Raw genomic sequence first — 23,026 nt, forward strand, 5'->3', positions numbered from 1 at the left:
ATATCGGCTTAACTTAACATTATAATTTTGAGTTAAAAAAATAAGCATACAAAAAAAAAGCTTTATATTTATAAACCAAATTGTGACATTGTATTTTAACTTTTTATTTATTTAACGAATTTTAAATTTATATGTATTTCTAAAAATGGTAATCTTAATTTATGAACAAATTTTTAATATACAATTATGATCTTAAATTAAAAAGAATGAGAGATTAATTTTAAATTTTATTACTGTTTTATAAAAATTAGTCATTGTTTTTATTCCTCATTTAAAGTTCTTTGTTTCCAATTATTGATTGTAATAGACCTCAAATCAAAATGTTTACCATATGTTAATTATATTCTGCAGTATTATTAGAAGTATAATTTTTTTTACCAAAAACCCCACCGTTTTAATGCCGTATTTATCAGATATGCACCCCTACATTTATTTCCTGTAACCATAAATAAATAGTACACATAAAAACAACATTTTGCGACTATATAAGTGATAAAGACAAACTCGCAAAACTTGCTTAAGACTGTTTCAATTAAAAGTTTAATAAAAATATTTGTTGTTATTACCTTGTTTACATCTGAATTTCCATTTGATCTTATACTCAACTTCACATAATTAAAGAAGCTTAGTCTTGTTTCATTCAAGATATCACGACCCTCGTACAGAACGTTAACTTTAACCGCACGTGAAAAAAGCCGCGCCGAAAACAATTAACCGGTCGGCGAGCGAACGCAATCAAACGGCTAAAGTACCTATATGTCAGGATGATCTCCGAAATTGGTCGAAGAGCACACCGTGGTCATCATCACGACTATTATATTATCCCCCGGCATTATGTTAAATTATAATACGCTGGCATTATTATATTAAATTTACATCGCTCTTGTCTCAAAACATTGCCATTATGTAATTATTGTGAATGAGCCACACCGTCGCGCTCGGCGTTTACTTTACATCTTTCCTTTTTCATTATCTTCTTCTACACAATTTTATTTTCGCTTTCATTAAACCTTTTTCGAGACGAATATACTGTCAAGTCCCACTCTGCGGCTTTGGATTTGACCGCAATTATTTTTTTATGTCGGAAACCCGCCCGGACGACGTTAAATCGAAAAAAGTACATTATCTATTTAAATGGCGAACGAATTTGAGTGCGACTTAAATAATTACGAAATAGATATGATAATAGGTTTATGTATATGCAAAAAGTTTATACAAAAAGTTATAATCTAGTTATATATTTAACTGGTCATGGTTTATCTAATCAACAAAATAAAATTAAATAGTAAGTGAAAATAAATCTATTAACGTCGTTATTGCCATATTCATTTTCGAAACCATATTTATATTCTAATTAATGATTAAATAAGTCTCGCAAATTATTAAGAAATGTATTATTAAACACTTGAATAAGTCCATATATTAAATATTTTTAATATGTATTCTAAAACTATATTTAAGTTTATGAAAAAAAATTAAACCATTGTAAATTATAAAAATTATACTCGGAAAGTTATAGGTTAGGGTTACGATAGATCCTAATTTTTTTTAATAAAATAAAATTTATTTAAATCAGGTTATTGAGTTTTTAATAATAAAACCCAACACATTTAAAGCTTTATTGGAAATTACCAATATTTTGTATCAAAAATACAAGACATTAAAATTACATACTAATTGTAAATCTGTCATTATTATTTTTAGATAACTTTGGATCATTCAATATTTAAAGAAGCTTTTAAAATTGAATTTTAATGAGCATTAAAATATATTTAATAATATTTGATTTAAATACCTAGCTTGTATTTATACTGTGAGCTTTTAATAAATTATAATTGTCAATCAACAATAATGGATAAATTGCTCAAATATATGCTTGACCTAATCTGCCATTTATTAAATTAACATTAAATTATCAAATTCGTGTATTTATTTTAATCTAAAAAAATATTATGTTACCTAAAACGAATCATATGTGCATTAAAATAAATATTCTGTGTATTAGCGTTGATGTGGTTTTCACTTTTCAAAGACTATAATTCAGTTTTAGGACTTTCATTAGGTTACTTTTAAGTTGTAACAGCAACTGTTACTATGAAGTTGTATTTTCAACGGTATAAATATAATTTTACTAATATTTTTATTGAAAAAAATGTATTTATTTGATGTATACTACAAATAAAATGTTGCTCATTCTAATATATTTATTGAAAATAGATATATTTATTTTATGCTTATTTTTATTATTGTAATGCACAAGCAATTTATATTATGGAACAAAGTATTATATATTAAATGCACATTTCTCATAAGATAATTCCTTGTTAAATTGAACCCTTGATTTTTTAGATAATGTTGAGAAATTCATTGATTTATTTTTGCTTTGACATATTCCAAAAAGTTTCTTAAATTCATCGTTTCTTATTTACTTCTTAAGTTTTTATTGTATGCGGATTAGTAATCGATTTAAGTCCCTTTCTTATATTTATTTTTAGCTATATTTATATCTTGTAAAATGTTAGAGAAATAGTTTTATAAAAAAATTACACAATTTGATTTTACTTCGTTGCATTAAATCAATGCTATTTATACTTTTACCCCAAATAAATTATAGACTTTAATTTAAATACAATTATAAACATTTTAATTATGTATCAAATATAAATTAAAACATTTTTCGCAAAATTTTAATTTGCTATGATTTATAAACTAAATTTTAGTCACATTTTCTTAAAATATATCCAAGCATGCGGTTATTTTTCACACAAATAAAATGATTACATATATATATTAGAGATGATTTAAAATATTTAATACTTAAAGGTTGTCCATGTACAGTGACGAGTCAAAGAAGTATTAAAAAAAGAAAATAACAGTTTTATTGAATAAGTGATAAAACCCAGACTTGAATCCATAATAAAACGAGTTATGCGTGAGACATAAAAGCGCAACTTAGCTAATGAGTGTGTGACATTAGCAGTCAGGCGAAGGACGAACGGCATCTTCTCACGCTCTTCAAATGTTATATGGCAACTCTACACCCATCGGATCATGGTCGCGGGACCAAAACTCAAAAGTCGTCTTCATTATTAAATTTCACGCCCGTGTAATAATGTGACCGAGGCGCGGTGGGCGTGCCCGCCGGAATGTGAGAGATCTGTAATTATCTCTGATTGGTTCACGAATTAATCAAGTGTTGTTCTTTTTTGTATCCAAGTTCAACTGAGACCCCACCTCCTAGTTAGTAATTAAGCTTGAATCACCTGAACACGACCGTGTCTCCGAGATCGTATCGCTAAAAATGTGATTTAATATTTCTCGCTCACGGTATGAAATTTGGAAGAGATGCGTCACGTTTCTCTTCAAAAATAAAATTAACAAAATATTAACCATTGTATTTTAATTACAATAATGACACAATTAAAACATGTGTTTTAAGAAATACAAACCAAAATGTGATTCATTTCCAATTTTTTTAAATTAACCATAAAGCTACAGAAAATCATATACAATTATGCATGAAGAGTAAAAAAAGTTGGTTTTAATATAAATGATTTGATTTAAAAATTAAAACATATGTAATACAGTGATTAAAAAGATAAGTAGATATAAGAAAAGTTGAGATTGTAAATATAGAAGCGGTGTAAAAAAGTTATTAATTTATAAAAATGTTTCCGTTTTAAATTTGGGTTTTACGAAGACCAAATTTTTGAGTTTCAATCTTTGTTTTGGTTTGTTTATAATTTTGTACCAAATATTATTTTTACTATAAATGCATATGTTCATTTAAATTTTAATTTGTATCAAAACTCATATTTCGTTCAACAAAATAACCCACGTTTTTTGGCTGAAAAGTGAGAATTTTTCATTATTTTTGATTTTAACATTGATTTTTTATAATGCGTTAATATTAAATTATTTGGCCACGTAGCGATTAAATTATTATTTCTGAAGCTCATAATTCCGTCTAAGAACATGACAAGCGTTATTTAATCATGCAGTTAAAAGCTCCGGGATTTGTATCTAAAAATATATTTTTATAAAATGCGATGTATTTAGTCTCTTAGCAAATTGTTTTACAAAGCTTTCCTAAAACTTGCCTTTTAATTTTATTAAAGTCAAATAGAGTATTTAAACCTGAAGTGAGAATTTCTCTAAAACATTAATTTATTTATTAAGCTGTACAATAAGATTTAGTTTTTAATAAAAATATTATTTCTAAAGAAAAATGTAAAAAATTAAGGTTACTTAAACGTGCAAGAAGTTCACCATTTAAGCACTAGATTTAACATTTTTATACTTAAAACTATACGTTTTTTACTATTGTAACTAATTATTCATTACTCTAGCTATGTTTATTTATTATAAAATTTTTAGTGTTATTATTAAATTTAAACATGGTTAAAAAATTTATGATTTTTTTTAAAACTTAGCATTTCATTTTAATAAAATGATATAACTTATACCGGAAGCGAAAAATTCTAGTTTTTATTTAAAAGTTATTGAAAATGACGCTGTTATTTATCTCTGCAAGGATTTGAACCAAATTCTTTATTTAAATGTAATATTTTTTAATAAATGTAATTTATTTATTCGTGCAGCAAAAAAAAATTGCAAATTTAAATTAAAACTTGTCATTTTTTTAAATAAAATGTAGAAGCTTATTTAGCCGATTTATTTAGATTTTTTCATTACTTTATTAAACTGTGTTATGACCTGTACTAAGTTATTTTTAAAACTAATATCTATAAATAAAAACGTTTAATTATTCTTTATTACTAATACATTTCTAGTGAACATTAAAAAAAATCAAAAATATTTATCAGATATTGTACATAATCAATATCAATCGTCGTGTTTCGTACATTTTTTAATAATTAATACAAGATATTATTTTTAAAGAAATTTATATAATTGCATAATTTTACATAATTTCTAATATATAATATATAGATAATTAAATAGATAATTTCTTTGCAAAGTTTGAAATTTTATTTTTTTTTATTTAAGAAAATGACACGTGCTATTTATCTGTACAAGGATTTATACGGAGTACAGATAAATATATATCAACGAGTTTTAAATTTAAGGGTAGTATTATTAAACTATATTTAGTCACTCACTAAGAAATTTAACATTTTTTTTGCGTGACGAAATCAAATTTAATTTTTATTGCAAAATTGCAAAAACATTACTGACACGTTTGGTCGCGTAGCAAGAATTTTTTCAATAAAAAAGCGTTTATGACTAATATTTTGAGAAATAAAATATTTATTATTAATCGCACAGGAAAAACTTTTACAGATTTTTTAATATATCACTAAAATTAGAAATTTTATTGCCTACTTATTTGGCTGCGTAGTGAGAAATACATGACACAAACAAATAATAATTAATGTTGTCTGACATCGTGTTTCGTACAGTTTTAAATATTATTATTAGATTTTATTTTTAAAATATACATAAAAAAATATTTGATCGCGAATAAATACCTATCTTTAGATACATAATTCGTAAAAAAAAATTATCAAGTAAAAGAAAAAAATACATAAAATTTCAATCATTGTCAAAAGATAATTTGTAAAATAAAGGAGAAAAATATGTTATGTAATTTTAAGGAAGTGCGATTTATTGAGTCATTTTTGATAAAGTTTTGTAAATTATTTTATCTTGCAGCAAGAATTTTTATAACTATAATAATTTCATTTTCTTAAATTTAAAAAGTTAGTCGTGATGTTTATCAGAAAATGGGTTTCTATATTTATGAATGCGTTACATCCGAGATATATTTATATTAATCTATGGCAATTTGAGTAGAAGGTATCACATTTTTTTATTTTTATTCGTTTGAAACAGTAAATCAGTTCAGAATACCGTTGTACAACAATATCTATAAATTTACACTTTGAGTTGTGTCACTACTGAGATTGATTTTTGTATGTATTTTAATGTTAATTTGACGCATGGCTTTGATTTTATGCAATATGATTATCTATGACAAGATTGTGAATATCAGTCATTTTTCCATGTGTTTTTTTATATATTTTAAAATGTTCCTCATTAGGCGTAGTCTACTCATAGGATATTTGAACATATGTTACTCCAGCTTTAGTATCACCCTCATTTTAAAATCCTTATTATCATCAATTTAATACACAATATTGGCGATTGTGTTGATTTTTATTGATATTTAACATTTATATTGGAACAATAAAATCTTCAGCTATTTTTATAGATATTATTTTTATACTAGCTGCAGGAACAGTTATGAAGAAAAAATATGATTTTAAAATATCTTTATTTGTATGCCTTATGCTGGAAAAAATAAGATCACATGTATATGCCATGTAGATATATGTCGCAGCTTTTTTATTTGTAATGATCTTCTTTGATTGTTTTCATTACAGCTGTAAAATATATACATAAACATTTGCATCAGAATTACTTCTTTTAAAATATTCGGTTCGATTGCCCCACCATGTATTAAAATGAATATTCTTTATTGTTTTCTATACGCTGTTTATCGATAAAACTATTTTGGTGTGATTTATGATAAATACTAAAACAGTATATTTTTTTATCAATAAAATATGACGTCGTTTCAAAAGCACACGGCTCATATGCATACGCTCATAATTGGCACGAATAAACTTGATGATATATTTCTCAATATAATCATTTAAAATAATAATGGTTGTAATACGTTAAACGTTGTCACAAGACGTTGATTTTATGGTCGAAAAGTCGTTTTGTTATGATAATTTTCGGCCGATTAACATTAATTTATATTCATAGGTGAGCGCGTTTATAAATACATAAACACACGTACACAAACGTGTTGGGAAAAAATAAAATATCTATTTTTCGCAAAGCGACACATCAGATAAATTTTTGAGCAACGCAAGGACCGGTTTTCGGCGTGGGAACTGTGGGCGTGAGCCCAGGGCGATTGTAAATATTTGAATAGAAAAATGATAGGAAAATCGTAAAAATCGACGATGTAGGTGTTGCGAAGACTTCATTCGGACATAATTCATTTACGATGCGACAAGACAAGTTATTGCGGAATGTTTTGTGTAATATGAGTTAAGCGTAAGTTGCTCTCCTCATTTTATCAAAAGCGAGCTTCTTAAACTGCTTATTATCATGTGGATAATTTATGCTAAGAAAATTAAAATACTAAGATATTCATATAAAAATGATTTGGATATGTTTCAAAATATGTATTTTATTAAAAAAATTAATTAACTGTTTACAACTAGTAGAAATACTCGACCTTGCTCAGACTTGTAATTTTAAATTAAGATGTAAAATGATTACAATGATCTTATTAAACACAAATAATAATTTTGTAGTATGCTTTATTTTATATTAATGAAAAAAGCAAGGCGATTAAAATTATACCAGCAACTTATGAAAATAAAGTGCTACCTGTATTTAAAATCTTTTAAAGTTAAAAGACACGTTGCTCCAAATGATTAGCTTTTAACACCGCCAATTAAAATTGTTTCTCAAAGAAATCTATTAGTAATGTTTTTATAATCTGAGTTAAAAAATAATTGTGACTTTAACTTTTAAAACCAATTTGTATTTTCGGCATTCCAAATCATTAAGGTATTTAAATTAACTTTTAAATACGCATTACTGGTTACATACACATGCAAAATTAAATTTCAGAAATAAAAAAAAAATTCTAAGCCTAATTATATGGACGTAAAATATTCTTTAAAATTGAATATATATTGCTTAAATTTATAAAAATACCTTCCTATTGTATTATATTTAATAGCAACTGTATTATATTTTTTTCAACTTAACTAATTCAGAAGCCATTAATTGACGGTTCACAGAAGTATCCTTTCCATTCACTTGGCATAATTACAATTTATTAAAAGCTCAAAAATCGATCCACAGACACAAACGCTTATTCGCCTATTAAATAAATATCTGAGTATTATATCGTTCTAAGGTCTGAAATCATCAGCCGACACGAAGGGCGTGTAATTTATATTTGTTAAAGGGTTCAAAACGCCAAATAACGGGTTCGGATAATTTCGGTCACCGTTTTACTTACAAAAAAAATAATGTCCCTCGCGTGGATGCCATTGCCATCTAACAAAAAAATTAAACGAACCATTAAGGCGAACTATAATTTTCGATACACTAATAAAATGATATTGAAGAAACGGAGAGTTTACGTATTATAATACACGTAGAAAAAAAAGTAAAGAAAGACAAATGACCCGAGCGATAGACGTATAATTTTGAAATTACTGCGCTTGTAAATTTGAAGGTTTCGTACAAATCGAAATGAATTAAGATGATTATGACACACATACACACGCATACGAGCATATGTTGTGAAGGTAAAAATGGAGGTAATAGGCGACATGGTCAAATATTATCATAATACTAAATGATTACGCCGGGCTTAGAATATAGATGAGCTGTTAAGCCAGGAGTACGAAACGAGTTTGGAATTTTAACCCTTCGATGTTTCTTCGGCGGAAATGGTTAATGGGTTCAGAATCGTGCTTAATTTTTGACCTGAAACGGCAAGTTTATTTTTAGGCAATGAGTAAGTTTTGGATCAATCTGTATTCAAACTTTTCTTATAAAAGCAATAATAAAATTCTTCTCTTTCTAGGGCACAATTGACAGCAATTGTAAAAGCATCAGCACACGTTCAAAGTTATTGCTTTGAGAGAAAAAATGATAATAAAGAACGCAAGCCAACTTCATTATATTCACATTAGAGTGTCTCTTCTCTAGATAGATGTACCGCAGGAAAAAATGTCTAAATTGCCATTCTGGGAAACGACACTTTGTTTTAACAATGATGCCACTTTGTGGAAAGAGTTTAGTGGAACGTTTAATGCAATATCATTAGAGGCATGCGAGGAGTTTTTTTTTATAAATTGAAATATTTCAGATGTACAGATTATAAAAAATTAAACATATTTATGTACATTAAACAGGACTATACCCAAATGTGAACCTGATGTTCTATAAATATAATAGAATATAATAGAATATAAAAATGAAGTACCTGTATATAATTTAACAGGACTCTATTTTCTGTAATAGATTTAATAATCGCTTAATAGCCAAAAATACTATAATCAATTAAGAAATCTAGAGTGTATAATATAATGGTTGTAGTAATCTTAAAAGTAGTATTTCTGATAAAAATAATAAATATATATAAGTTTGAATAACACATTTTTCATTGTGTGAATTATTTCATAAAAAATAAAATAACAAAATTTTATTATTAGGATTTTATGAAATTATAAAAAAATAAGTTTATTATTATTTATACAATTTTAAAGATGTTGTGAAAGTGAAATAGTTATTTTTATATTATCTTTTTTTATTTATATATTAATAGTGACTCATAAAATAAATATTGTAGAATAAGATTTTAATTTGAAATATCTAGTGAACCGTGAATTATTTATAAAATGTATAAAAAAATATTATTGGTGAATTAATTATCCTTCTATTTAATTACGATTAAAATTTTGCTAAATAAATACTATGTAGTTTTAATGCATTTTGCATAAAACTTTGCTTGTAAATATAAAAGATAAGTATTGTATATTGACCATTTTAAACCACAGTATTGTTATAAAATGGCAGCTATTCTAAAATTTTAAATATTTATAAGAGTGTACCAGAAATTTTTAAGAAAAAAAATTAGAGATAGACCTGTTCTTTATTAGATTTTATAATAAAATTTAGTGGTTACTATTAGAGTTATATTATTATTTTATAAACATATAGAGAATATGATCAATTCTGATCCACGATATAGATTTAAATTGGCTTGTTTGCCATAACCTTAAATATTTATACCGTCGTTAAAATTGCTAAATAAAAAAATATCATGTAATTAATAAAAAAAAAGTTCATTAAAATATTATAATTAATATTTGCATAAAATTTATTTTATTTTCTTGCAAAAACTGATCTAAGATTAGTTTTGTTTCATTATCTTGTTTTAAATGGTTGCTTTTCCTAAATCTTAAATATGTATAATACTTAAAAAATGCGTAATGAAAGTAAAGAGATATATTCATAAATTAGGTATAAAAAAATAATCTTTCTTAAAGACTGACGTTGTAAATAGATCAGAGAAGCTTATTACATATTCTTATTCATCGCCTTATTTTAGAATGACAGGTATTCCAAAAATTAAAATATTTATAGTACCGTTTTATAAAAATTGTGCGTTTTTTTTAAATAAAATAAAAATTAAAAAATGTTTTTAATATAATTAATATAGTTTTAACACATTAAATACCATGTGAATAAATTCATGCGTTTTGTCTTTTGCATAAAACTTCTTTGAAAAAATGATTTGTGATTCTCTACCATTTTTATTCATCATCTTGTCTTCAACTCCGTGGAAGTAAAAAATATTTATAAATTTTAAAATATATAATTAATATAGCTTGCAACATGTTTCTACATCTTTTACACTTTTTTAAATATTTATTTAAAATAAATGAAGTATTTGCAAAAAATATTAATTGCACTTTATATTCATAGTAATGATTAAAAATCTTTTATAGCTTAAAAATATTATAAATTATTTGATTTTTCGGTAGAAGGATTAAGAATTTTATACGTTGCTTTAGTAATATAATATACATTTTTCGAGCCATCCAAATATAAATAATCAATTATATATAAAACATTGTACACTTGTACAATAAATGTTTAACAGTGTTGTTCCGATGCTTCTACAAGTTCGCGTTGCTGCGGCATCAAATATTCATTTTCCAAGTTTTAATTTATTTTAATTTAATTTTAAATACTGGACTTCTCTTTTATTAGAAACACGAATAAAATAATAAAACATATATATTCATGGTCACTGTAAAGTCGGCTCGATGCACCAGACATGCAACGCGGACGTTTCACAGCGAAATTGCGGCCCTGTCCTAATGGCCGGCTCGCACGCAACAAATTCGCCGCCAATAATTGCCGATTAAATCGCCCTAATGACATTTTGCGCGGCTCTGATTTCGTTTCTTATTTGAATAAAACCACCCAACTTTATACCGACTATTGTCTCGAATTTGCTTGCTTTATCGCACCAGTCACGATACTCGACAAGACATTTTGAGTGACGCAAACTTTGTACGCATATATACGTATATGGTACAAATAAATTTGATTTTAAATTAAAAATAATAAGACTATCTAGACACATTAAAGGACGCTACAGCAGTACGTACTAGCAGCAGCAAGAATAGCACAACATATTGTCGGATATTTTATGTTACATACATTTATAGCGAATACAGATAAAATCGTTAATATGGATTTCTTAGGGGTATATGAACCATAACTCTGCCATACTTAATACGTATTTCTGCAACTGCATTCATAAATACTACTTTGCTTTTATCTTGGAATAAACGAGAGTTAAGTTAAGCTCGTACCAAGTGGAGCTACGCCGAATTGACCGAAACAACCTTCAGATGATACAGAAATTTAACTGTTTTTTTGTAAAAAAAATAATGTCACAAATTGTATGCAATATAAAATAAATCTTCAATTTCAAATTAATAAAAATAAATTCATATTGACTTGTAGCACTCTAAAATGTGATAATAATATTCGCTATCGTCTAACGACGACGATAAGCGGCACATACTTGCTAAATTAATAAAAAAAATTTCAGACATGATTGTACTCTATTTACAGAAAGATTACAAAAATACCAAGAGTCGTTGTGGAGGTGGTCGATCGACAAACAACTACCTTTCAGCATCGCTAAGTGCTACTTTGTGACATTTTTATATCCCCTAGCATTCCGGAATTCTGATACAGTTTAGGTGAATGTGTTTTAAACATAAATACTTTTTTTGATAATTTGAAAGTGACGTTTAAGCAGGAATGGAAATTTTCTGTGCATATAACCAATGCTTACGATAAGGTGTTGAGGATGCTCGGCTTCTATATATGTATATAAATATGTGTTATATATATTGGAGCGTTAAGATACAATTCATTGAATTCTTAGTGTGGCATCTAGAAACTTGCTAAAGGGCGGTGTCGACAATCCGTCAATATTTGGCGACTTTCAGCTGTGAGCTTTAATGCCATAGAGAGTCGCGATCGCGTTCTTTTTTCTTGTCAGCACTTGAAAACGCTTCTCTTGCAAAAGCCATCGAGCTTGTCTAACACAATTATGTATGTTTTCAACGATAGCTATGAGGAGCTGAAAAAAAAATGTGTGGGATTGTACTCATATATTTTAGATGTGCATCATAACTGTTTATTAATTATATTTTTAAAATGTTATGACCCATTGGAAACCTGACAAGTTATGATTGTAAAATTTTCTTATATAGCTTAATAAAAGTAAAAAATATATTACTGATTTTGGTAATATTTGTTGTTTTGCTTTAGTATTTACAGACAGTTCTAGCTTTGCTTTCATTTTAATCTATATAACAAAAAATATATACATGTTTATAATAGTATCCGTCGTAAAAAATAAACAATGGTGTCATAAGAGCCATGTCAGCTCGACGCGGCCTAGAGGCGAAATTTTTCACTACAGCATTGAGAGATAATTTTCGATTTGTTGCGAGTTGTAAATGTTACACTTCAATCACTATAATTTCTATTTTTCACCCGCGGTCATGTGCAGACCGAGCCGCGAGAGCAAAAAAGCCGAAATGGCCATTAATCATATATCACCCAGTCACTTTTGCATCGTCGTGGCTCTTTATCAATGAGACTTCAAAAATGTACATTTAAAACATAACAGTGAAAAATATTGCCATTAACAATATCGACTAACTCAAAATAAGGTTGAAAAAATGTAATACAACACGTTCTAAATAATAAAAAAAAGTCTCGTGTGAAGGTTGCTTAATGATCGCCGGACAAATCGATCATTATTTCACTAAAAATAATTTGACTAAATAAAAAAACGGTTAATTTTCACTATGCGATTTCTAGAGCGCACAGTCATTGATTTAACGGTTTGTTTCTGAACGTGTTATTAACGCTGGAATTAGTGTCAAATTTGTTTTATTGTCGTCTTAATGCGAGCAATTTGCAATTGTTGTTAACAATATCGCCTCTCGGGCGATAATTTGTATTAAAGTATATATTTTTCGGCCTTCGTGTGGCACACATAATCGATTATGTATGCCTAGAAGGTTTATTGTAAATTACCGGTATCGAATTGCTCGTAAAAAACCGTCGTATTAACCGATAGCCAATAATCTGGTGTTAATGAGAACTTATCCGATAGTGAGAGTGTTAAAAGTTCCGTGTGAATATACAATATGCATATTATATATATACAAATGAGTCATAATAAGTACTTATACCACTACATTATTAAGATCAATAAATTTTATTTGAATCTTCCTGGACACGATTTACGGTTTATCCTTCTAGAGCAGTGATGGTGAACCAATGACACGTGTGTCATAATTTCGCTATTATTTAGCGAATTTCTGAGTAGCTAATCAATCACCAAAGATGATCAATTAATTGTAAATATTTTTCGAATTCTCTTGATGAAACTTCTGATGTCAAATCAAATGCTTGGTTGGCCATTATTGCTAGATATGATCTTATAATGGGAGAAGAGTTGATTAAGTTGTGGCAATAAGTACTCCCAGGAACGAAACATGTATGGTTGTTATATAATTATTTCGTGACTTAATCATAATTATGTTAAAAGTTGTATCGGTGACGACAAATGGGCCACACAATACAGTGAGAAAAAATGTGAGATTTTTCGAATTGATTATGGGAGCTATTGAACGTCACATTATCACAATATCCTTCAGGTGTGTCATGGCAGGATTCACATAATTAAATGAATAATGTTAGTTGTAACAATAATAGTAAATCTGCTAAAGCCCTTCGTTTGCAATGTGTTTTTTATTCTGTGAACTGCTGATGTTTAATAATCTGAGGTGGCTTTTCCGATAAAAAGTTGTTTAAGAATTTGTAGAATTTAAGGTATTTCTTGAGGACATAAATCTGGAAAAAAATCCTCAAGTTAATGATCATAAGTGAGTTGAGTCATTAATGTTTCATACATACCTCTCTGTTCATGCTTTTTAAAGTAGTAAATATTTAAAAAATATAACTCTTTTTATACTAGGACTGCAAATTATGGATATTTTTAAATGTGAGTTAGCTAGATTTTTTCAAAGCTCAAAAGGTCCATCATTACTGTTTTTGAATCTAAATGGATAAACAGTAAGTCAATAATCTAAAATCTAGATTATAGATTTTTAAACTTATTTTACTCATCGTCCAAATTTCAAAGACAGAATTTTCATCGCCCACCTTTGGATTACTCTATTTCTATCTATTTTAATATAATAAATTGTAAATGTGGTACAATAGAAAACATTTTTATATTTTATCAAAATATTTGTATAGCTTTTTCAATTTTATAATTTTATATAGCAAGTTTTAAAATAAAACAATATAAAATTAAAATATTAAAATTATTTATTAAAATACATGATTTTTAGAAATATTATAGACATATCAATTAAAAAGAATATTTTTTTGTTTTTTAAATAATTATTTTTTGTTATTTATAGTAATTTATTATATTAAAAATACTACTTTTAATTAATATTTGCTATTTATATTAAATATTTGCTACGTATATATAATCAAATAATCAATGCTACATATAAAAAAAGAATTGCTTTTTATTAAAATAGTATTCGCCATTAAAAAAAATTAAATGCAACCATAAAAATGACTTAGACGTCAACATTTCGCTGTTTATTTAAAAAAATATTCAAGCACACAAAATGTAATAAAAATAATTCCACCAAAATGGTAAAATTGTTTTTTCTAAAAAAATTGTTTTTTTTTCTTTAAAATTTTTTTTTTCTAAAAAATTTTTTTTTTCTAAAAAAATATATTTTTACCAACCAAATGTCACAGAAAGGAAAAAAGATAAAGATATAAATTAAATTATCTTACCTAATACAAAGAAATTAACCTTTAGTAGCAATATAATTAAACTATAAATTCTTGGCGGATTCAAGGTAAAAAAATTTCTAATTACGACAAAAATTTTTAAGTTTTCATAGGTCAATATTTCAGTTAATCTATATTGTAAATGCGATTCTAATTCTTTAGTACATGAAAATGAGTCCAAAACTCATTTGGGAATCTGCATAGAAATTTATTCTTCAAATCGATGTTGGAGTGCTTTCAAACGCTGACAACAAATAAAAACGTCATCATCCTGTTTTTTTACTAAAGAAAGATTCGGAAATTTTTATGTACTAAATTTCGTTTGTACAACAATAGTTTCAACACAAACGCAAAAATAACAGCATTTTTTTTATCAAATTGAGCTCATTTCCTTACATCTGTAAATTTTTTATATAAATCAGACAAATAAGCTATTTCACATTTGCACTTTAATTTTCTCGTAAAGATTAATTTATGTTTAGGTACAAAATAACTCTACAACTTGAGTCAAAAAGATTATAAAATCGTTTAAAACTAGAACCTTCCAACTTCAATGCAAAGCTCTACAAATAGTGAATCAATCTTTTTTATTACGTATTGTAAGGGCGATGCAGGCAATCCCTAAGATTTTCTGTCAATGAATCACACCATTTGGCACTATTTTTTTCAAAAATAAAATAAACCCTTGATTGCCTTCAGTAGCACCTGATATAATTAAATTCAAAAGACTTTTTTCTTCATAAAATATTTAAAAATATTAAAATCAATTATTTAGTAAACAATAATTTTTTTATTTTTTTGTAAATAAAACATTGACTTATCAAGTTTAAAAGAAAAGTAAGGTCATTTTTAATGTATCACATAATTGGATCTTTATGTCTAGAGCCATTTTAAAAGATTCTAAAACTAAATATATTTTATGCGAAAAATATTTACTTTATTATAAATTTAAAACATTTTTGCACAATTTATTTTTAACAAAAATATTTTGGTCCTCTTCTCCATCGCCCTACATGGCTCCTCTATCGCCCATAAAATTCCCCCGGAGCAAGTATTGTTCACTGAGATTCACCTATTGCTACTGATATAGGTAAAAGTATATTTTGTTAGGTTTTTCATGAAATTTTTCTGCGTACACTTTTATAAAACCTTATTTGGCTATTCAGAAGTTATATTATGGTGGCTGTCGAAGGAGTAATTCACTGGATTTTTGCACGGCTACGATCACTGTTATAGATATTACTCGATAGCCAATTAATCGCTCTGGTTTGAAACCATCACATTACAATAGATACACTTTTACTGCTCACTGGTGAAAAGATTTTTAGCTATGGGTATTTCAAGCTGCACCTTAATATAATATTGTACAAAAGATTTCAAGATAGTATAAACTCAAAACAAGCATATTTTTATTTATTACCAAGACTTTATTGCGACCGACGTGCGATATTTTATAGCAAAAAGAAATCCTTCACACTTTATTGCACCAATCTATAATATATATTTAATAATGCATACCTGCATTCATCAAACCTGTTCTAAGCAAACAATTGTGATTGAATGTACTCGTACATCTACGTATCTTATGGTCATCGAACAAAATTTGAAAGAATCATTAATAACGTTCATTCGTAACAAATATCGCAATTACTCGTATCATTATACTGTCAATATTTTGACAAGTACAGATCAGATACAAACGCTGTTACCGATGCGTGTTTGAATTATGACCCCAGTTGTATTTAGAGAACATTACGTAATGTTAACCTTGTAGTACAGCAGCCTCGTTTGTATTGTAGTATTATTATTATTTTTCTGACCACACGTTTATAATTTCTTTCATTGTTGCAGGAATCACAGAACGGCAGGCTGGATCCTCTCAGCTTCTGCAGTCCCGAAGAACGTCCGCTAGTCATGCAGGAACTTTTGAGACTGGGTACTGGTCCAACTGGACCGCCTTCTGTCGCGATGCAGTCTTCCAGAAGAATTAGAGATCACCCCGAACTTCCTCTGGATCCTCGTCTCTTACACCAACTGCGCTTGGAAGCAGAATTCAGGAAGTTGAGCGAGCTGGGCGGTCATCATGCACTGCACGGCTTCAGGAACTACTTAGCAGCCTATCCGCCTGATCTCAACGCTTTCAAGTACTTCAGAGATCAGGGGTTAAAGAGTACAAACGATGTAAATAACGAGTCGAAATATGCTAGTGATTCCATACATAGATATAGTGATAGTAAAACTGTGAAAGATTACGACAAAAAGAGGTCGCATATTGAAGACAATGCTTCTAAAAATGAGACTTCTTCAGCGCTCAAATCTCCCGTGTCCACGCACATATCTAGGAGTACTGTGCCCTTCTCTCAAACGCACAGGAACTATACCAACTCTCAAAATAACCAAAAATCTATATCGACAAACTCTTCGCATTCTCATTCCACTGTTGTCAATTCTTCGCCGCTCAATAGATTACAGAACATGCAGCCGTTCGACTTCAGAAAGATGGGATCTAGTTTGAGCTCCTTCAATAATTCGCATCCGCCTCATTCAGATTATGCTGCTAGTCATTATCACCATCGAAGAAGGCGCTCGTCTGACGTATCGACAGATTCTGCTTCGAATCTGATGAACATGAACATGCCGAATCCACTTCTTCATCTGCCTCCACCTGGCGCTCTACCGCCTACTTCTGTGAGCGCTTCACTGCAAAACTATAACCACTCTGCTGCTGTTGCTGCTGCCGTAGCTGGTAATCAACTAGCTGCTGCAAGTCTCGCAGCATCATTTCCAAACTTCGGTAACCCTTCAGGACATAAATCACCATCTACAACAGCTCCAGATTTCATGAGTGTCGCTGGAAGTAGCGATATCGGCTCAGAAGAAGGTCCATCGGAAGACGATGAAAACGCACTTAATTTAAGTAAAGATGCTGTGCCTAAAGTTAACCGACCTGGAAGACCTCCCGTGAATCCAAAGCCGCTCTCACCAGCAAAGCGTCATTGGGGCTCATCTCAACTACCATTAAACTTAGGGACTCAGTTTATCAATCCAGCCACTGGGAAGAAAAGAGTGCAATGCAATGTTTGCTTAAAAACTTTTTGTGATAAAGGTGCTCTAAAGATCCACTTTTCTGCTGTTCATCTGCGCGAGATGCATAAATGTACTGTAGAAGGTTGCAGCATGATGTTCAGCTCGAGAAGATCAAGGAACCGACACAGTGCCAATCCTAATCCTAAGCTTCATTCTCCTCATTTGCGAAGAAAGATATCACCGCATGATGGAAGAAGCTCTCAACCACATCCAGTGATTCTACCTCCGCACGTTTCTGGATTAGGATTGGGAAATCCAGGGCTGGGATCAATGAATCCCTTTGGACCTTTCCCTCTATTGACACCACCGCCTGAACTCAGATCTCATCATTCTGCATTACCTCATCATGCTTTAGATTATAAACATAGCTTAGATTTAAGTTTCCAACAACGCTACGAGAGAGCTCGAATGCTTCAAAGTCAAGCGCATGAAGAAGCATTAGGCATGAATGTTTCAGGAGTCGATCTTAATCATATGGATGAAGATGGCGACGATGATGACGATGGTATCGTAGTAGTAGCAGGAGACGACGATGATGAAGAACAAGACTATAATTCTGTTAATCATAATGATTCCATTGAAAACGATGAACCTAAAGATCATTTAGATGAAACTAATTCTATACATAATCAAGATCAACCAGAAGATTTTAGCCTCCCTGATAAAAAAAATGAAGAAGTACCAGAAGCTAATATTATAAAAATTGAAAGAATCGAAGAGCCACCAATACCTATAGATATCCCAATCGTGAAAGAAGAATCTTCTCCCTTAATAGCCAGTAAGAGAAAAAGAAAGAATCAAAATCCTATCCGATGTGCCGTTTCAACAACGCAATCGTCTAATATTCAATCAGATAATGATTCTAATGATGCTACCAAATATTCGGAATCGCCACAAGATTTAGCTTTAGATTTAAAACGAATAAAAGTAGAACTGCCAAGTCCGCGTGAAAAAAAAGCACCAGAAGCGAAAGAATGTCCTATAAAGACTGAACCATTTGAAGATGTTGGAAAGAATAGAGAAGAAGAAAGTGAAGCTGAAAATCTTTGCCTTCCAAAGTCTGACTTGAATGCAAATAAAGAGATTTTTAATAAAAAGGTCGTGGAGAATAATAACATTAAGCAAGAAGTCGATCCTGATGAAGATCGAAATTCAAAAAATAAAAGTCCAGCTGAAAGTCATAAGAGTCACGATTCTTTAGATTCAGGTAATGCTCTTCGACGCCTTGAAAGTTTGACTCAAGGTAGTTTCGGTGATTCACCTACCAAGTCCAATTTTAATAGATCTTTAATGAGCGAACGTTTTCCGATAATGAATTTTATCACCCCGGATAATCAAAGTCCTAGTAGATCGCCTGCTTCGTCAATTGGATCTGAGAGTAGTTCGGATGATAGTCAAAATGAAATCTACGGTCATTTTGATAATGGTGTTTTTATCAGCACAATGGATGTGCCGATAGATAAAGATAATCCGAGAAAGTGTACAGCTTGTGGTAAGATATTCCAAAACCATTTTGGTGTTAAGACTCACTATCAAAACGTGCATTTGAAGCTTATGCATAAATGTAACGTGGATGGCTGTAACGCTGCATTTCCTTCCAAAAGAAGCAGAGATAGACACAGTGCCAATTTAAATTTGCATAGAAAGTTACTTTCTACTTCATCGTCCGATAAACCATCGCTGTTTTCAGACAAGTATCCGTTTGCTTCGTTTATCAACAATCCACAGTTACAATCAGAGTTTTTGGCGAGACTATATGCTGAAGGTCAAGGATTGCCTTTCCCCGAGTCCTTCAATCCAGACTTTTCACCTTTGGAGGCGCTCAAAAATATTCCGCTCAAATCAGACGATGCATCTTCAAGAAGCAGCATATTTAATCTTGAAAAATTAAAGTTGCAGCCTTTGCCGAGTTTAACCGATCAAATGATTAACGGAAGAGATATGGTACCACAAGCTGCTCCGTTCATGGTTCCTAATTTCGGTTTACTTCCTAATTTTCCAGCCCTGCCTTTGGGTTTATTGCCGGCTGGTTTAAACGGTTCTTATCCATATAAAAAATCTTACATCGACTCTGAATCTCCAAGATCTAATCCTTCACCAAAAACAAACAAACCCGATGAAGTTGCGCTAGAATCCAATCTAATCTATTGCATAGAAGAAGAAGCTCCAAATCCGGATAACGACGGCAATTTTCCCTGCAGAAATTGCAGTTTACCGTTGAAAGATTTAGCAGCATTGAAAGAGCACTGTGAAAAGGTTCATAGATCGGAATTACACAGATGCAAAATATCCGGATGCTTGAAAGGATTTCTATCGAGGAGCAAAAGGAATGCACACATGGAGAACCAATTTGCCCATGAACATTTACAACAAAGGAGAAGCTCGGGAGAAAATGGGCATTCGTGATAAATTTTACTTTAAAATAAATATACTCATAATCATATAAGACTAAGCGATTTATATAATCGAATGTTTAATTGCATCTTCCATAATAAGTATATGTAATAAAAATAAATAAAATATAATTTCTATTAAGTTGCATTTAGATTTATCTGTAAATATCATATATATATATATATATAATCAATATTTATATAGCGTTAATGACTGTTAATGAGTCAAATTTGATATGTCACTCATCAAATGATATGAAAATATTTTTTTTAATCGTGTATAAAGCCAGTACCTATAATTAATACTCATATATTTATAAACGTGTATCATAACTATCGTTCTGAACGATCTAGTTATATTAAATACATATATGTTATACGATTAATTGAAAATATAAATATTTTATACGCCTAAACTTGTGTGTAACGTTCTTATGTATGTAAATATTTATTTTGTGATTGTGTCTAGGCGAATTCGTTGTTAGTGCAATAAACCAAATATTATTTCTGTTTGGTAACTTTCATTATTATAATTAAAACCTTAAATATATTGTATCGATAAACACTTGCCAATTGTACTACACTAAATTGTCAGTAATTAAATATTATATAAATAATAATGAATTATATAAATGAAACGAAATTGTTGTAGTTATTTTATATAGCTTTAAAAATGTTTAGCTAAAAACAAATTAGTATATCGTGTTCATCATATGTTAAATAGACAATAGTTGCGAAGTCGCAATGTTTTTCAAGTCGAATGTTCATATTTTGCTTATTGAACCATAACCGTACAATGGCGCAATGAAATTTTAATAAGATTAGCAAATAAATATGCAGTATTGTATTGATAATTTAATGTTATACGTAAAGCGATGTATGTATTTATTGTAAATACGGATTATATGAAAATTAAATAATGAAAAAAAGCACATTAAAAGAAATTGTTTTATTTCACACTAAAATATTAGGATTAAATTAAAGAAAATCACTACACTTCAATTATTATAAAATAAGAAATAAATAAAACATAACTTATATGTATTTATCAGTGGCGTGTGGTGACTTTGAAACATGTCATGCGGTTAGGAGGGGGGGGGGGAATAACAACTATATTTTAAAATTTATTTTCTATATTTATAAACATATTATGTATTTATTTTTTGACAATTAATTTTATTCGACGCTCCTTCTTACAATAGTCAGCAATAATCGCATCATATAATATATTGTTTTTCTTTAATTCGTCTAAAAGTTTTTTCGATTAATTTATGCAAGAGCTACTTTTTTAATAATGTGACTGATTCACTTAGAAAATACAATAATCTTATATATAATTGTTCTAAGACGCGCATAACTTTAAACGAAACATTCTCCGTTCAATTCTCTACTCTGTAAATCGTATCGCTTAAATTGCTTAAATCATTATATCCAAATTTTTTCCAGACATTCAGCTTTTGAGAAAATTATAAACATGGCCAACAAAATAATTTTGCTAAATGAGCATATATACAAATCCACTTAATTTTTCATATACTTCACTATTGAAATGTTTTAGTTTTAGATTGTATGTTCAAATGTGATCTAATTTTGGACTATTAATAATAATTTTCTTTTCATTAAACGGAAAACCACTAAAACTTATTTTCAGTAAAGATTCAATTAGGCAATTGCAAAAATTTTCCAGATTAGCATTGCTTTGCTATTTGTTCATATTAGGGATTATGACAAATAACTAATATTTATATGTCGTAAATAATGAAACAAATCTTTCATTAGAGTACAATAAAAATAAATAAAAAATAATAATTGAGACAGTCAATATTAAATTGAAAAAGATTAAAAATATTGCCGAAGAAATAGACAGATTCAAAACGGCGAGCGATTATAAATACGATTACGTGTATAGGCTAGTGCGCATGCGCGACAAATTCCACTCGCGACGAGCATGGCGCACGCGTATTGACTTCACCCGCCCGCTCTTCAGTCCGCATATGCCGTTCTATCGAAGAGTATGTGTGGCCGATTTTCTCAGCATTTGTGTTTCATAATTACGTTAATTAAAAAAATAAATAAATAATAAAAATGCATGCAAAAAAGACATGCGCTGCATCTACCGCATGTGTTGACCGCACGCCATTGGTGTTTATATATATATATATATATATATATATATATATATATATATATGTACATACACAAAATATACAGATATTTTTAGATTAATAAAAAATAAATTAGATTAACTCTTAATCGGTCAATTTTAAATGTTCTTATAGTATTAATAATGTAATCATTAAAAATATTTAATTAGAAAAAAAATTATCATTAAATATATTTTTAAGTCAGTGTTGCAACACCACCTTTATAAGAGAAGACAACTGTAATTATGAAAAAAAATTGGGAGATATGCCTAATAAATCTGTGCATACAACTTATCTAAAAGAAGATTACTCTGAAAAAACATTGAGTCATATTTTATTTAAAGAAAATCTTTTTATTCAGTGTAATTGTTTATGAACATATCCATCAGATTATTAAGAAGTATTTTTTTA

At 28.9% G+C, this 23,026-nt stretch overlaps 1 protein-coding gene across 3 annotated transcripts in view; it reads left to right on the forward strand.

Moving 5' to 3' along the window:
- The window catches only part of LOC148235688 (zinc finger protein basonuclin-2-like), a 208,404-nt gene extending 187,816 nt beyond the window's left edge, over window positions 1-20,588 (forward strand). For all 3 annotated transcript variants that reach the window (XM_088184744.1, XM_088184742.1, XM_088184743.1), the window contains one exon: window positions 16,843-20,588. In XM_088184744.1, the coding sequence (XP_088040870.1) occupies window positions 16,843-20,484 (3,642 nt within the window). In that variant the 3' untranslated portion in view covers window positions 20,485-20,588. The remainder of the gene's footprint in view (window positions 1-16,842) is intronic.
- The last annotated feature ends 2,438 nt before the right edge of the window (window positions 20,589-23,026 follow it).

The sequence above is a fragment of the Plectrocnemia conspersa genome, unplaced genomic scaffold (assembly GCF_051122295.1).
Source record: "Plectrocnemia conspersa isolate PC_06_02 unplaced genomic scaffold, ASM5112229v1 ptg000004l, whole genome shotgun sequence".
Classification (NCBI taxonomy): Eukaryota; Metazoa; Arthropoda; class Insecta; order Trichoptera; family Polycentropodidae; genus Plectrocnemia; species Plectrocnemia conspersa.